This window comes from Arachis duranensis, chromosome 8 (assembly GCF_000817695.3).
Source record: "Arachis duranensis cultivar V14167 chromosome 8, aradu.V14167.gnm2.J7QH, whole genome shotgun sequence".
Classification (NCBI taxonomy): domain Eukaryota; kingdom Viridiplantae; phylum Streptophyta; class Magnoliopsida; order Fabales; family Fabaceae; genus Arachis; species Arachis duranensis.
This window is the reverse complement of record NC_029779.3, coordinates 48,545,384-48,563,949: the sequence shown is the minus strand read 5'-3', so window position 1 is coordinate 48,563,949 and position 18,566 is coordinate 48,545,384. Positions and strand designations below refer to the sequence as shown.

Here is an 18,566-nt window from a genome sequence, read left to right as displayed (position 1 = left end):
ATTTTAAACCAAGTAAATTTTCAAAAACAGTTAATTGCATTTTACTTTTGAGCTTTACACTATCACTTTAACCCTACTCCAAAAACATGCAAAACAACCATAAACTTCTCAAAAAGTGCAAATGATCCAAAAACATGTATAGTATACTATACTTCCTAAGACTTTAAATTATGTGCAAAATACCGATTAAACCTTTTTAAATATACAATTATGACACACTAAAACTTTGTTAAATATGTCCTATTTTTTCCTACAATTAAAAAATAAATAAAAAACCTTACACACGTAATCAATTGCTTGACTAATAGATTGTTGTATATACAATATAATATTTAAACTTTTAACACTTGGTCAGGTAAAAAAATGAACTGATTACTCGAACAATACAAGTTGATTAGAAATTCGGAATTTATTTGGAATCAAAGGGAGCAAGTATATCTTCCCTTTTCAAGCCCAAAGGTAAGAAGAAAATAGTGCCATTTTATTGCAGAAAAATTGGCGAAACTAAAGGTTACTTGCACTATCACACTCTCAAGTGGAGTCTCTTCTTATGCAAGAAACATGAAAATGATGTAATTCCTTGGGGCTAAGGTTTCTAAAGCACCGACCACTGCAAAACAATGAGGTCCATTAGTAACGTGCCATTACAGTACACACTATACACCATAGTAGTTTTCACTTTTGAAGAAAATCAGCAATCTGACCCTTTCTTTAACCATTGTGCTTTCCAGAAAGAGGCTTTATCACGTAATCACCTCTCAAAATATCCAGCTAGCTATGCAAGGACCACACAGCTATTAAGTGTCATCATAAGGATTGACAACAAGTACATTTCATCACTAAGATATTATTATTATTTTCAAATCAAAACACTTGAAAACGATTTCAGATTTATCCACACACCCTTTATTTTTAAGATAATGACCCTTCCTACCTAAACTCATAATATAGACCAAGATACAAATGATTTGAAGTTGAGCAAAATTTCATTATACATCTTGCAAAATATGCAAATTGGATGATGGATATCCACAATAGCTTTCCATCTCCCAAACTAGGATTTTAATTATGAGACAACCAAATTAAAAATCATCAGATAAACTTAGTTTTCCAACCATAAGACATAAGGCTCCCTCCCTTGTATTAATGAACTTCATTACATTAATGGGGTTGGAGGTGTTCACTGTTCAGAGGGAAGGAGTGAAAAACAAACTATGTACAACTACTACTACTAATACTACTGCTAAAATGGTAGAGGATTGTTGTTGATAAAAAAATGCAAGGTTTTTATGATATCACCCCATATCATACCTTTGCTCTAAAACACAATGATTACAACACTAGTACTACTAGGGAGTGTATAATTTGGCATGATGCACATACTCTCTACTAACTTCCAGGATTATGTCCAAAATTGGATGGATACTCGGTTCAAATGCCATCCATATTCTGATTCCACAAAGTCACTTCAAAAGCAAACAACAGTTAATTAAAAGTTCTTCAGGCCATATTCTCCAACCGAAAAGCAGAATTTTACGGTCCCGTATTTTCCAGCCCTGAATCTGCGAATCACAAGATGTTACACCGTAAGATACTAGAACAGTAACTCTTAAAACATTGTGAAATTCTGGTGGTCATTTATAATGTTTATAGGTCATAAATCAAGAATGAGTGGTGGTTGTGCATGCTCATGACAAGCATTTTTTTCATAACAGCTAACATTGTTGAATCGAGTCCCAAGATCAATCGTAGGTATGGCAAAGTTACCTGGAAGTTATAAGTAATCAAGCTACTAATTATCGTGGACCGTAGCCACACTTTCTGAATTTAACTTCTGGTGCAGCTGACTTTTGACTTCTTTTGCCTCAGTTCCTTCACTAGCTGAATGATTCTCTTCATTTCTTGAACTTAAGGTACCTGGGCTCATCTTTTGAATCTCCTCTTTCGGGTAGATATAAATTTTGCGAACCATGGCACAGAACTCCCTGGTATTGTTTTCCAAGAGAGAATATATATATATGTTAATATAATCATCTAATATAGGGCAGATTGCAAATATAATCGCTTAGATAGATACTTACTGCCATGGATCGTCCCCGACGAGCATCATGTCACCCTCATTATCAGTGTAGACAATAAGCCAATCCTTTCTTGTTGACATTAATTCACCTCCAAATTCAAACAGCTGATCCAATTCAGCAACCAATTCATCATAGTTGCTGTACTTTGTCAGATCCACAGACCTACCAAGCGCAATCCCCTTCTTGTGGACCTGAAATAAACATTTTCAACTATTTTTCCTATACAAATTTCTAGCCTTTAACCAATCGTTACCTTGACAGGGAAGTTACTTACCTTGGTGCAACTCCTAGCTGAGCTGCTTAGTGGTTTGGCCTGACCATCTTTAAGATGCACCTGGGAAGTTTTTGACGGTTTGTCATGGTCATCAACAATAACTTGACCATCTGCCGATTTCAAGCCCTTTGATTGTTCTGTTTTCTGATCATTTTCAGAAGTGCGTTGGTGGTGTGATTTGAGATGTGCTTGACCAGCTGGCTCAGTCGTCCCACTTCTATGTGATACAGAAGGCTCCGGTGCAGCAGTAGGGCTACTGATAAGTGAGATGCCAAATAGCTTACAGTCACCTTCTTTTGGTTTCGCTGTCTCATATGTTTTCGCTGACATTGGTTTGGACATAAGGTCTCTTGAACAAGGACTCTCGTATTGAGTTGGGGGTGGTGGCAGCATCAACTTTCCATGTGGATGCTCAACTTTGTGACCAGGAATGACCGGATATTCACTGAATGGGCCGTACCTCAAATTCCCTCGAGCTTGGTAAGGTGTTTCGCTGCCGCGTGGAGATTCTTTCGTACTAGGCTCCAAGAGGTTTAGTGAAAAACCTGAGGACATTGCTGGCCAAGGATGATGCACATTAAGTTTGCCTTCGCGATCTAACACATGCTTTCTGGCAGAGTAGGCCACAGGTCCACCCATTTGATCTCCCAAGGATGGATGGGACGGATCTCCGCTGGCCCCAAAACCTGAAAGAAGATCTGAATAGGACGTGTCATGCCTTCCCATTGACATCCAGTTCTCTGAACCGTACCTCCGTGACATTGAAACAACATCAACTTTCTCATCATCTACAGGTGGCCAAACAACAGATTTCTCAGCTGTGTCGGACTCGTTACTTTCTGCGAAATTGCCACGCAAGGTCGAGAATTCTTGACCTTGCAAGACCCTTGGGAATCCATTTGCTGGTGAAGGGTCTGCGCTTACTTTAGACGATGCTGTAATTCACCCAAAAACACAAGGGATTCAGATAAACACATGCTTATGAAAAGAGAAATTCTTTAGAACATCAAATATTCAAAGCGAGATAGCCATACCTTCTCGAGTTAGGACAGAAGAATCTTGGGATGATTGAATTGGTACATTAGGTACATTAGATCGAGGCCTTTTAGCCCTGGGCATTGAAAGAGGGTTCAGAGCTGGAGGAGCAAGAGCAGGCTCTATTTTCCAAGGGGAAACCCTCTCTGGACGGGGAATGTTAGATGTTTCATCCCATCTCACCTGACCACAACATAGCAACTTCGTTAAAGCATGCTTCAATTAATTTTAACAATCATGCGTATAATATAATACTAGAGATGCACACCTTGAGGCATCTCCATTTTGATTCAGGCCACCTTTTTGAGTCAGCATCTTCTATTCCAACAATGGTACCAGTAAACCTACAATTATATAACAAGACATGTAAGGAATCTTTGCCCATTCAAATGGTATCTTAAACAACCAAACATACTCCTCGGTTTATCCAAGAATTCATACCTCTGTTCTGGAGCCTCTTCACCTTCAAACCTCATTTTAAACCGCATCCCTATGGTGTAATTATTCTTTAGAGATTCCATATATTGGTCGTATGGAACAATGAACTCAGCAGGACTAGTCCTGCAAAAAAGTACCAATCGAACTTCAGTTGACCCTGTTCTGGGAAATTAAAATACAAAGATTACACTCACGAATAGACATAATTTTAAGTCACAAACCTCGGTTTATAATAAACAGTGAATATGGTTCCTGTCAAGATGGCATGCCAAGCAGTTGCAAGAACCCCAAGATGCATACTGTGGCTAGAAATAACCGAGGATGGGACATTCCCCTGCTGTCTCATCGCTCTCCGTACGCCCACACGAAGCTCCCCATTCTCACCTCTGGAAGTTCTTAAATTAGTACCACCCCCAAATGGAAAACACAAAAGTGCAGTCTAAAAAGCCAATTAACATAAGAACAAACCTTAAGAATATGAAGGCATCCCCAGCAACTAGCCTCTTGGAGCTAACAAAAACACTCCAGCCACTTTGAAGCAAGTGCCTCCGAGGTTGACCTGCAATTCCATGAAGTTGTCAGTCACAATCCAAGCACAAGAGAGGAAAAGGACATAACACACGATATGTGAATAAGACTATAAAACTTGAAATAAAATTATCATCAGAATACCTCGGAATATGTGCCTAAATCGCCATTCATTCGCATGCAAATCCTTCGCCACCAATTCCTGGGTAGGCGGCTGCTTTGACATATCCTGTCCAAAAGATGAGCAATCCCTAAATTAGTAGCCACAACAAACAACAGAATCCAAGCACAAGAACAACAAAGAACAAGAAAAAACAAACCAGGGGAGGAAGGCACTCGTCAGCATGTCGCCTCAGAACGGAAAACCCACCGTGGGTGCTTGTATCAGATGCGGTCAGCGTCTTACAGAATGAATGTACATGGAAGCGCGGTGGTGGTGGCAGTGGAGGTTCTTTCTCGACCGCATTCTCATCTTGCTACCATCACAACACAACATTCAAAACCAAAACCAAAACCAAAACCAAAACAAGCAAATCACAAGAGCCATATTCCATAATTTTCCAAAACTAAACAACAAAGCTGAGAAAACATACATTTTGTTCCGGAAGCAAGGTAATCTGGGCAAACACCTCATCTGTGTCGGGCTCCGCCTGAAACAAACATAACATGACATTCTTCATAAGCTTACAACACCAGAGAGGATTGGTTGGTTCAAAAAGCACATGAATTCTTTATTTATTTTTCTTTCCAAGGACCGAAAAATTAGCATAGCATAACATGGATCAAGGAACACTACCTTGAGCTGCACGTTGATGACCCGACAAAGGATCTTGGAAGGAAGATCGTACACAGGCATGTGTTGGTCAGCCACCTGATTTGTTGACGCCTCCACCTAATTTCATGTGCCACCAAAAACAAACACACAGCCCTCATAAGTTAACAAAACCCCAAAAACACAAACTTCAAAGAAATCCCAAAACCCAAAAACAATTTTTCTTTTATTTCTTGAAAAAAAAAAGAAATTGAAGCCATCTAGCTGAAATTGAAGAAAACTTAAGTGAAGCAGTTGCAAATTTTGACCAAATCTGAGCTGAAGCTCCACTAGGAAATTTTGTAACTTTTTTTTTTGGGATTTTTTTCAAAACCAAACATCGTAAAGCACAGATGGAAATAAAATTATGAATATGAAGCATGAATTTGATTTTTTATTTTTTGTGATTTACCTGTTCTATGTGTCCCTGAGGGAAATAGAAAACTCTTTCTCCTTCTCTTGGAACTGTAACAAGAGGACCTGCACACGCATGCCATAGCTCCCTGTAAAGTGCAGCTTCCGCGTCTGTCACAACGACAACAACAGTTACCAACACTCACACACAAAAATCAAAAATAAAAAAAATTCAAAAAAAAATCAAGAGAAGAGAGAGAAGAAAAGACAGAACAGAAAGTGAAAGAGGTGAAGCTGTATTTTTTTATTTTTTTGGTTTACCTTTGGGTGAGGTGGAGGAAGAAGATGAAGAATGAACATTGTTGTTCAGCTCCGAAGAGTTGTTGTTGTTGTTGTTATTGTTGTGAGAATTACCATTAACCTTGATGGTTGTTGCTGCCTCCGATGATGCCATTTCTCCGACAAACACAGATCTCTCATCCAAAACACACTATTTCCACAAACTTCGCATTCCCCAAAATAAAAATTAAAAATAATAAAAAAATCTCCCTTTCACTGAAAGTAATAACTCTCAAATTCAACAAAAAACACCACACAGATTCTTCTTCTTCTTCTTCGTCTTCTAAAGAGAAGCAACAAAATTCAACCTTTGGTGTCTGTTTTTTCCCTTCTAAGGTTAATTGTTGAAGCAAAGAGGATAAAAAAAAGCTGAATAAGCAGAAGGAAGAGAGGAGAGAGGAGCAAGAAGAGAGAGAGAGAGAGAGAGAGAGAGAGAGAGAGAGAGGTGCTTGGTGTTGGGTGGTGTTGGTGCTTTTGGGAGTTTAACTTTAACCAGAGAGAGTGGTCAAAACAGCGTGCAATAATTTCAACCGCGGTCAATTTCTTAACCCAATCAGGGTCACAACTGGCAGGTGCCGGTGGGGAAGGGGATTTGTGACGGGGTATATCCAGTTGTAACAGACGAGTCCATGAGTGAGAGCGGGCGGCTGGAATGAAGGGAGTGACGGCGTCAAGATTGACGGGAGGGGACAAGAGAGAAGAGAGGATGAAACGGTGACGGTGACGGTGTTGGAAGGGAGAAAGTAGTTGTATTTTTATTGGGAAATGGGATTGTCGTCCTATGAACGGGCAGCGCCCCCTCACTCATCACCCTTCCCATTCCCAATCGCCAAACTCACTACGCGTGTTTCTCACACTCCCTAAACTGTAATAAATTTAAGCGTAATTACCAATTACCACTAATAATTACTAGTACGTTTAGTCACCAATAAATAAAAGGTACAATAATATTCACCAGACTATAAAAGATATAGTAAAAATAGCTTAAATTAATCCTGTTTCGGGTTTTTTTCTACCTATTAAAAAAAATTTAAGTAAAAAGGATCTTTTAAAAAATATAAATTGTAACTTCAAAAAATATCTTTTTATTTTTCTAGTACTTTTATTTTTATTATTAAAAATTTATCAAACATGTTAAAGATATTTTTTTATCAACTTAATAATAACCAAACAAACATTAATATTTAGTTGCTTTTTTTGTTTCTCTAAAAGCTAATAGGTTTAGGTTTAGATTTAGATTTTTTTTTCACAGCATTGTCGCTCTCACACTAAGAATTAATTTGTTGTAAATCGAAATTCTATTTAAAGACTTAATTAACTTAATACGGATTAAAAAGTTCAAACTTTCAACTTATTTAAATAGACGACGGAGTTGATTGCTTAGCCGATGTAAATTAGTTTACTAATATATTTAGTTAATATATATCCTAAACATACATATTAAGATTACTAATTAAAAATATTTTTATAATAAATATGCAAAATTTAAGCTTAATGGATTTATTATGTACTTATTACAAATTTAATTTTCATATATTACTAGTGTACAAAAATTTTACAAAGACATTTATCATGTATTATCACATCAAAAAATTAATTAATTTTTAAATTTATTATTTAAAAAATTATCTAAATTCATAATTATTTAAAACATTATATAAGTTCATGAATATAATTTGATAATTATGTAAAATTCTTAACACGATTAATGAATCAAAATTATATTTTTATTGAAATAAAACGCTTAAAATTTTACTAATAGTAATTCTAAAATATGTCATTAGAATATATGATAATTAAAACCATTGCTAATATTTATTAAACTAAAGTTAAAAAATTTCTATTACTTATTAACATGGCAGCCTTTTAAAAGAACTTTTTAATCAATAAACCTTTCTTTTCCTTAAGTTTGAATTCTGATCCTTTGACCATAAATATTTCTTTCCAAATTAGTTATGAGTAATTACAATTAAACAATTTTACATTTTATATAACTAGAAATTTACCTTTGTGAGAATTTCAAAATAGTATAGATAATTAGGTAAATGATTTATTTAATCTTAAAAAATTGTCTTTCTGAATAAAATAATTTATTGAAATCCTAATGTAGTTATTGTTGAATTGTTGAATAAATTACTATTTCCCATATATAATATAATATACACATATATTACTAATGTTTGCTTCTTCTTCTTTTTTTTCCTTTCTTTTTATTTATTGTCAACTCGTCCAAATTGCGCTTTGAATACTTTCCTTTATCTCGTCACGAGATATTGCCCTTATTATATATTTCCGTGTTAGTGTGTTACTATGAAATTACCAAAATTTGTTACAAATTATACCTTGTCATGTGAATTAATTAGTTAAAAAACTTATTAAGAGTTTTAATTAATTAATTAACTTTACTGATCAAGATCATATTGCTGACGTAGGTTCATGAATACATGCAATATCTTCTCATATACTAGTCAGCAAATGCTTCATAACTGATGATGATTTCTTTTGTATGTATATAAGGTAGTTTTTTCCTTTCCTTATTTGTCTGTCAATTTTAATTTCTATATATATGATCATATAAAGAGTTTTATATTAAATTTCAATTAAAGATTCATATTTGGAAATTAAACTTGTAAAGTTATAAATTTTTTAATTAATATATATTGTTCTTGATGTAATAATTAATTAAATTTGTTATGTTTTTTTGTACTAAAAATGTATATAATTTTTTTGTCAATATATATAAATTAAATTCTTATTTATAAGATTTTAATTTTAATGCACTATTAGTATAAAGTAGTTTTACACATGTATTCAATTATATAACGTTATATAAATAAAAATAATTACCTTTCATATTAATTAAGTAAATAATCATTTAAAAAATATATATAATTATACAACTGTATAAAATATTTTATACTATCATTATATCAAAATTAAACTCTATTTATAATAGAGCCTCTGACGCTGAAATGTGGTGATACAAGTACAAATAAATTCAAATGGTGCATACGCTTGCATTACTATCATGTACATTGGTATCTTGTATTTGTCAAAATTTTAAAGTAATACAAGTTGTTGAATCACTAAATACTTATATAAATACTTTCTTCTTGAGAATATATAAATTGAGCCCTTATTTACTATAAAGCATCCAAGCTTGAAATACGATTATACATAGGCACAAACAAAAAAAAGAAGAAAAAGTCATACACAAAAAATTCGCTTTAAAGCCAAAAAAATGTTCTTGATATTTTAACTCTTTTTATAATCATTAATATTCATATTCCTAACAACCTCGAAATAAGTAATTTTATAATATAATACACTATAATAAATACATCAATAGTGGCGGTTATTTTTTTTATAATAACAACAATTTAAAGTGATTTTAGACTATCACAAAATTACATTCTAACAATTTATAAATGAGCATGATTTGAGATGTAAAGATTAGTTTTTGCGACGATTTCTAACAATTAGTGATATAACAACGGCTAAATGGATAAAATTATTTATGGTTTTGAAAATAAGTTTTTTTTTTTAAATACGGCAATTTATATAATTTGCCGCTATCTTCCGCTTCTGTTATAACGATAATCTTATTTATTTGTATGATTAAAAGAATAACTTCTTCAAATATTTCAACTCTTTTTAATTGAACTAACAAATTTATCCTTAATAAAAATACTCATTTTCATTTAAACAGTTTAATAAATAAAAATGTTATGTGCATATAAAATATCAATTATTAAATTAGTTATCGTGTATTTATATACAAATAATATATTATTTAATTTATTTTTAACATATATTTTATACAAATAATTAATTTTTAGCATACACATAATATTATTATGAGAAGTGTTAGGGGCCAGTAATTTTTGTGTTTTGTAATTATTAATTGGTTATTAATAATATTTTTAATGGTGTGAGATTATATTCAATAGTAAAAGATCACTCACTTTTCTTTTTATAATTAAGTACTAGTCACAAAATACAAAAATTACTGACCTCCTAGTTTTCCTATTATTATTTCAAACATATGTATCTAAAATTATTGAGTGACAACAATGAAATTACTAAGAATATACTCGGGATTTAAACTAAAAATACATAATGTATAAATGGAAAATATAATTACTATTATATTTTACACGGAAGATTAAAAAGTAACACGCGTTATATATCATATTCAATAAGAAGGTCAAATAATGTCTATTAAATTCGACAATGACTTACATTTTAAATAAAATTATAATCGCATCACTATCTATTAAAGTAATACGTAGAATTTAAAATTTAAGATTTGATAAAATATGGTTTTGATTTTGAGTCATCTAGAATATTGATGGATTTGATACAAAAGCTTTTGGAAATAATTAAGAAAAATTAGCCCATATACATTTATAAAATTGGAACAAACTAAAATAAAGAAAATAAATATAACAAGAACGGTAAATAATAATCTATGAAATATAGACATTTTCTTTAGTTATCGTGTCTATATATCAGATATATTTTAGATATGATATTTATTGAAATGCATATTTTTTTGTATTTAATTGTGTCTTAATAAAAAATAAAAAATTATTTTTCGCATATATTTAGATACACTTAATACTATCATATGTTAGCATATCTAAACTTATTTTTAATATATATTTTTAAAACGTGTTTGATTTTATATTTTATATATATGATATATTTTTATATCGTATAAAAATTTAAAAATTTACATGTTCATATATTTCATCGTGTCATATCTTATCTTGTACTTGTGTAAATGTTTATGTATGATAGATAATAACTCAACAATTTTATAATAACTTAAACTTATTTAGTCTATTATATCCTGGTTTCTAGAGGCATCAAATATAAGCTCCTAGGAAATTAATTAAATGGTCTATATATATATATATATATATATATATACCGACAGAAACATTTACTTATTAGGAGCTCACAGGGATATGGGCATATGGAAAAATATATTTGTAGGCCAAGCCATAATATTGCATGTGCAATGCCCTTGGGGGAAATTCATATGAAAACAAATAATTTTTCTGAATTTTTTTCTTGCCCTTAAAGCATTATAAAAAACAGTACACTGCCTATATGTCTCCAGATGTAAAATATATTACGATGAATAAATTCATAATTTAAAGATGTATGTCATGGAGACTTTTATTCTTATCTTTTCTCTTGTTTTTTAAAGAAAATATATATAATTGGGTCTTTGTACTAATTTGAAGGTTTTTACTGTTGTTTGTCAAATTATAATTATAAGGATAAAGGTTTACTTGGAAAACAATGTTTCTGAAATTTATATTATTTATTTTCACTACTTTTATATCTAAGATCAGAGTAGCTTTATTTATCATAAATAATTTTTAAATATAATTTTAAATATAATGTTAAATTTCATATAATTCTTTTAATTCATCAATTTAGTCATATCATTTTATTAAAATTTAATTGTAAACAACCCAAATTGGTTCCTAAAAAAAAAATTAAACTGGGAATTTCATTTTCTAACAAATTTTTATTCTCTAAAAATTATTGTTCATCATTTTATCTTATAATAAATTTTGTTAAAAAATTTATTTGTCTAACATGCATATTAAAAATTTAATTAAAAATAAAAAAATATGAAAGACAAAAATACTATGTACAAAAAAAAACATCACTATGTAATTGTATATAAATATAAATATTATTTCACTCATTTTTAATATGTAATTTGTATTCTAACATATATTTAACTTATTTAGTTTAATTTTGTATGTATACCTAACATAGTGTTATATAAGACTAAAATATTCAGGGTAAAATTTATTCAAGTTATATATTCAATGCAAAGCAATAAGTGACTTTCTACGTAGCACAATTCTTATCAACATTTCTTTTAGGAAAAAAAAAATATTAAGAAGCAATCTTTTTCTCAATCTTATTTTCACACTTGAATGAACCTTATGTATGAATAAATAAATAAACGCGTTGTTTTTGTCTATTAAGAGATGTAACCTGCACGTTACGTTTTTCTTTGTTTTTAATGAATTATTTAATTTGAATTTAATATTGAAAATAAGTTGAAAAAATGTATGTAAAAGGCTTTTTAATACTGTAATTCAATTAAATATTATGTGTTTAAATAAAATTATAAATAATTTATTTAAAAAAAATTACTTTTTTAATATGATATATAATTTAATATTTGTGTAGAATTTCGATTTTTATGCTAACATTATGTAAAAATTTAATCTCTAATTACATATTCTACAATTATATTATGCATATATAAAAAATTAAAAGTTTGATTATTCTAATATGTCAGTTTAATTATTTTGATAATTATTTATTCAATTAAAAAATAATTTATATATGAATATATAATAACTAATTTATTAATAGTAAATTTTTAGTATATACGAAATATTTTTGCATATTCTAAGTTCTAACATATATAAACGTCACATGCATCTTGTAAAACTACATATGTATCTATCCTAACTTGTCTTGAATTCAACGTTGAAGGTTAGCAAAAGTTTTTTATTAATTAATATTAATTTATGCTATATGTAATGAAAATATGAGAAGAATTAGCGTTTAACTTTTTTTTTTTTCTAAGTATAACCTATAAAAAAAAGTAAAATGCTAAATTCGTCCTCTATATTCGGATGTAATGCTGTTTTAATCCTTAAAATTTAAAATATTTTATTTGAATTTAATAAAGTTTTATTTAGTTTTAATATAGTTTTACCATGAGATTAAAGTTAAATAATTAATAGAATGTCTTACATAACAGCAGTATAAAAATAAGGTCGATAATCTGAACTACGTTTATTTTCAAGGACAGGACACTGAGACATGAACACAAAGACACAAAATTGTCTTTAACAAATGAGATATAAACAAAGACATTGTGTCCAGAAACACTAAAACACTAACAAGAGACACAACTTATTTTTTATTTTTTCATTATTTTTGTTAATTTTTTATAATTATATTTTGTATTATTATATTTTTCTTCTCAAATTTTCGAATGAAAAAAATGTGATAAATTAGATTTTTATAATTTGTTCTAATTTATTACCAAATAGAATACAAGAACACAAAATTTTATGTCTCTATCATTTATGTCTTATTCTCAGTATCTTGATTTATTTTGTTCTTAGAAACAAACGTAGTCTCAGAGAACAAGTACAAGCTCTAGAGGTACAAAATCAACTGTAGATGCATCAAATACATTTATTTATCTTTTTTTTTATTTTTATAGAAAATATTTCATTTAAATTATAAGAAGAATGATAAATAAATGTATTGATGCATTTACAATTGATTTTGTGCTTTTGAATCTTGTATTTATTCTCCAAATTATCGATATTATTCTTGTACTGCTGTCATAAAGGATATTTCGTTAATTATTTAACTTTGAGCTCACAGTAAAACTACATTGAAACTAAATAAAACCTTTTTGGATTCAAATATGACACTTTAAATCTTAAGGACCAAAATAAAATTACGTCCAAACGTAAGGATTGGTTTAGTACTTTATCCAAAAAATTATTTTCTTATTATATCAAATACTTAAATCCAAGTTTTTTTATTAAATTATAAATATTCACTATCTCAACTAATTTAATTTCTATTATTTTTACATATATTTAATAAATAAAAAATTAATGGTAAATAAAAAATAAAATGAAACATAAAAAAAGGAAAATCAACTTAATTTGGTGGGCGTTGACTACTAAATAGTAAATACTAATTAATGAATTTCTCGTGAGTGGACGATACGAGAAAATGAGAAGAGATAAAGAAACCACGTGTAAGGAAGAAAGTGGGAGGGGGGGCGTGAAGAGTGAAGAGGGAAAGTGAGTGGGACCCACTGAGAGTGTTGTTGTGTGGCTATGGTCCAAACCCAACAATAACAACAACAGGAATCTTTGTCCCCCCACAAATACTTTCACTCCCCACACACCCTTTTTTTACTATAAAAACTAGTATATCGATAATATACGGAAATATATATAATTTTTTTAATATTTTATGGCAATGAAAATTTTATAAAATTATTTAAGTCTAATAGTTAATTTGATTTTAATATTAAAATAATAAGTAATTATTTTATTTGTTTTATTCGAGTTAGTTACATAGGCGCTTTGAAAAGGTCTTGAGCAGTAATTTTCTTCTAATAGAATTACGGACTAGATGGTATAATTTGATTTTGGCAAAAAAAATCAACAAATTACTTAGATATATAGTGAAACTTTTTTGGTGAATAATTAAAAAACATCTAATCTCATACGAATTTAGATTTAATCAAAAGAGTATTTCAATTGAAATTATAGTAAAATTAATGTGTTAGATTCAGCTCAATTCAAAGAGAGATAAATAAATTATCAGATTAATCAGCTAAACATGAAGCCTTGAAAACTATAGAGTAGATCGAATAGATTCTTCTAACATATTTTCTATTGTATTTATTGGAGATGGACCTTAGTTTTTCAGGAGTTGTTTCCATCTTATTCTTTTATTTTTTTTCTTTATTTATTTTTTGTTTGAGTTAATTACCAATTCGATAGCTGAAAATTTAGACATTGACAAAATAATACCTAACAAATATTATTCACAAAATAATCATTAAAAGATTATTAAGTTTTATAAAAATGACCAACAATAATCTAAGTTGGATGAGTTAACATCAAACACTAAATTAACACTCAACAATTAATAATTACAAAAATTACTCATATTTTTTTATTATAATAAAAAAATAAAAGACAATCTCTTCTTTTTGGATCACCTATCTATTTAACATGTCATCATTCTATTACATATGGTTAAAATATGTTCTGATATGTGGTATTGATAATCCATGTTAATATATCATATCAGTACACTATTAATAAAAAATATTAAAAAAACTAACATGAGTCACAAATATTTTCTAGAATTAAATTGAGTAAATTAAAATTTAGGTCCCAAATCAAAATATTAGCTCAACATTATTGATAACTTTATGAATTAATCAAAAAAATACAAAAATAATAAAATTAATTAGATATTTATTTCAATTTTCATTCATGTCTCTATTAGAGTTAATGCTCAAATAATGGGTGACAAAACATTAGAAAATAGTCTTAACTTTAAAAGTATTTCAACTATTAGAATGCCTTTATGTTAATAAAAAATTAATTATCATACTCTTCAATGAATATTCTGGTTATAAGCTAAAAAAATATTTAAAAAATTATTAAAAAATTAATATATATGAAAAAAGTATAATAAGAGAATGACAACAACAACAACAAAGTCTTGTCCTATTAGGTGGGGTTCGACTACATAAATCAAACAATGTCATTGAGCTCTATCATGTATCATGTCTGTAGAGAGACCGTTTATATGTAGATCTCGTTTGACCACCTTATAGATGGTCTTCTTAGGTCTTTCTCTACCTTTCATCATTTTTCCATTTTCCATCTTATCCACTATCTTTGCTGAGTATTCTGTCGGTCTTCTTCTCACATGTCCAAACTACCTGAGACGCGATTCTACCATCTTTTCCACAATAGATGCTACTCCAACCCTCTCTCTTATATCTTCATTTCTTATTCTATCCAATCGCATATGACCACTCATCCATCTCAACATCTGCCACACTTAGTTTATGTTCGTGCTCTCCTTTGACCACCCAACACTCTGTGCCATAAAGTATAGCCGGTATGATAGCAGTGCGATAGAATTTACCTTTAAGTTTTAAAGGCACTTTTTTATCACATATAAAACCAGACGCACTCCGCCATTTTGACCAAGCTGCTTGGATCCTGTGATTTACATCCCGTTCAATCTCTCCATTATCATGTATGATGCACCCAATATACTTAAAACTCTTAACTTTTCGTATGATGTTATCTCCAATCTTCACCTCTATATTAGGTTTTTTCCTTCGCAGACCGAACTTACATTCCATATATTCCATCTTGCTACGGCTTATGCACAAATCATACACTTCTAAAGCTTCTTTTCATAAATCCAACTTCTTATTTAGGTCTTTCCTTTACTCTCCCATAAGGACGATATCATCGGCAAAAAGTATGCACAATGGTATAGGCTCCTGGATATGCTCTGTGAGTACTTCCAAAACTAATGTGAAAAGGAATGGACTTAAGGATGATCCCTGGTGTAATCTTATACCAATAGAAAATTTCTCTGTCACACCACCTAGTCTCCACACTAGTTGTAGCCACATCATACATGTCTTTAATTGCACGAATATATGCGATCCTTACTTTCTTCTTTTCTAAAACCTTCCATAAGACCTCCCTTGGCATCCTATCGTACGCTTTTTCCATATCAATAAAACACCATATGTAGATCAGTTTTATTACTACGATACCTCTCCATCATCATTCTTAACAAGTATATCACTTCAACGGTGGATCTGCCTAACATAAAATCAAATTGGTTCTCTGTTACTTGTGTTTCTTGTCTCAACCTCCGTTCTATCACCATTTCCCATAACTTCATGGTATGGCTCCTAAACTTGATACCTCTATAGTTTTCATAATTTTGTATATCCCCTTTATTCTTGTAGATAGGTACTAAAGTGCTCTTTCTTCACTTATCTGGTATCTTCTTAGACCTTAAAATCTCATTAAAAGACTTAGTTATCCAACTGACGCCTTTTTCTCCAATGCCCTTCCAAACTTCAATTGGGATATTATCGAGTCCTACTGCCATGCCATTTTTCATCCGCTTTAGAGCCTCTTTTACTTCGAAGTCTCGAATCATTCGATAGTAGTCGAAATTTTGATCTTTTTCCCCCGTACATAACCGACTAAAGTTCGGAATAGTCTTTTGTCCTTCATTAAATAACTCGTAGAAGTAGCTCTTCTACCTTTCATTGATCTTCTCCTCTTGAGCCAATACCTCTCCGTCTTTATCCTTTATGCACTTAACCTGATCCAAGTCTCTCGTTCTTCTTTCACGGCTCTTTGCGATTCTATATATACCTTTTTCTTCTTCTTTCGTGCCTATAAACTGGTAGAGACCCTCAAATGCTCTTGTTCTTACTTCACTTATAGCCATTTTTGTTTCTTTTTTAGCCGCCTTATATTTTTCTCAATTATCTGTATTGCGGCACAAAGATATATATATATATATATATATTATTGAATAAGATATTTAAATATCAAGCTTTCGAAGCATTTATACAATTTAAAGCACAGATGAAAAATTACACTAGTTTAAGAATTAAGAGTTTACAACCATATCATGGAAGGAAGTATCTTTCTAATGAATTTACCTCATATCTTGTTGCACAAAGTATATCTCATCATTTCTCTTGTCGATACACACACCAACAAAATGGTAAGACAGAGAAAAAATATCGACACATTACTAAAACAAGTCTTGCTATGTTAGCAAATGCATCTATTCATCTCTTATATTGGGATGATGCTTTTCTCAGTGTTTTTTATCTTATTAATCGTTTGCCTTCTACTAATACTTTTTCTTTGTCACCATATGAATTGTTACATAAAGTCTTTTCTGATTATTCTTTTCTGAAATTTGATGGATGTGCATGTTTTCCATTTCTTAAACCTTATAATGTGCATAAACTTGATTTTAAATCTCAACATCCTATATTCTTAAGCTATGCACCCAACCATAGGACTACAAGTGTTTAACATCTAATAAAAAATTAGTAATCACAAGATATGTTATCTTTGATAAGAATAGGTTTTCTTACATTGAGATGTTTCTCATCCACCAAATTTTTTTAAAGTTCATTTCTCACATCCTACTCTCTTTATTCTTTTAATTTCACCTTCTATGCCATCTAACATCAATTCCTCTCCACCAAATACAAATAATACCTCATTTCTGAATCCTTCATTATCTACTGATGTCTCACCTTCTCGTGACTATAATCTATCTAATCCAAGTCAGTAATCTAGCTTCTCAAACTAATGCCAATAATTTATCTCGAAATTCTGGTGACAATATAAATTCTATTACTTCTTTTCATCTAAAAGATACTAGTGCTTCTATTCCTTTATATCAATCTTTGAACAAGGACAACATTCCCATTTCGAGGTTAGAAATTCAGTTTGGAACTCTTCCTCCCTCACCTCATTCCTCTAACATACACAAAATATAAACTAGATTCGAATTTGGGATTTTCAAACCAAAATTATTTTCAAGTATTTTTTGTGCACCATTAGATCTTCTTAATAAATACCAACTTCTATAGAAAAAGTCTTATTAGCATCTCGCTAGAAACAAGTTATGTTGAAAGAGCTTAATGCTCTTTATAAAACACAAACGTGGTTCCTTGTTACCTATGTTTCTGACTAAAGAGTTATAGGTTGTAAATGCGTGTATGCCATCAAAAGACACCCAAACGGTACCATCCTTAAATACAAAGTACGATTGGTTGTTAAGGGTAATCATCAAATTAAAGACATTGACTTTGATCAAAGTCTTTGCACCAGTGATAAAATCAGCAACTATTAGGATTATTATCTCTATTGCTCTCTCTTATAAATGGACTAATTATCAAGTCGATTTTAATAACATTTTTTGAATGGTGATTTGTATGAATTAGTTCTTATGAAGAAACTTCTAGGCTTCCATCAAAGTGATTCTTTTCAAGTTTGTAGGTTAAATAAATCATTATATGGATTACAATAGGCCC

The 18,566-nt window shown here is 30.3% G+C and overlaps 1 protein-coding gene across 1 annotated transcript; it reads right to left on the bottom strand.

The window, feature by feature from the left end:
- Positions 1–1,082: 1,082 nt before the first annotated feature.
- Positions 1,083–6,318, bottom strand: LOC107463515 (auxin response factor 2B). The gene is made up of 15 exons (XM_016082311.3): positions 5,843–6,318; positions 5,580–5,692; positions 5,153–5,248; positions 4,950–5,006; positions 4,677–4,832; positions 4,501–4,585; positions 4,297–4,387; positions 4,050–4,214; positions 3,832–3,951; positions 3,659–3,734; positions 3,390–3,573; positions 2,356–3,290; positions 2,082–2,272; positions 1,768–1,985; positions 1,083–1,562 (listed from the first exon to the last, which is right to left on the bottom strand). The coding sequence occupies exons 1-14, from the start codon at positions 5,973–5,975 to the stop codon at positions 1,793–1,795; spliced, it is 2,595 nt and encodes an 864-aa protein (XP_015937797.1). The 5' UTR covers positions 5,976–6,318; the 3' UTR covers positions 1,083–1,562; positions 1,768–1,792.
- Positions 6,319–18,566: the final 12,248 nt, after the last annotated feature.

What these genes read in the sequence shown, in the direction of transcription:
- LOC107463515 (XM_016082311.3), bottom strand. Translation starts at nt 5,975, where the DNA reads ATGGCATCATCGGAGGCAGCAACAACCATCAAGGTTAATGGTAATTCT. An exon ending in TTCCTCCACCTCACCCAAAG is followed by an intron (nt 5,693 to 5,842) that starts GTAAACCAAAAA and finishes TCGTTGTGACAG; the next exon opens with ACGCGGAAGCTGCACTTTAC. An exon ending in GAAGAGGCTCCAGAACAGAG is followed by an intron (nt 3,735 to 3,831) that starts GTATGAATTCTT and finishes ATATAATTGTAG; the next exon opens with GTTTACTGGTACCATTGTTG.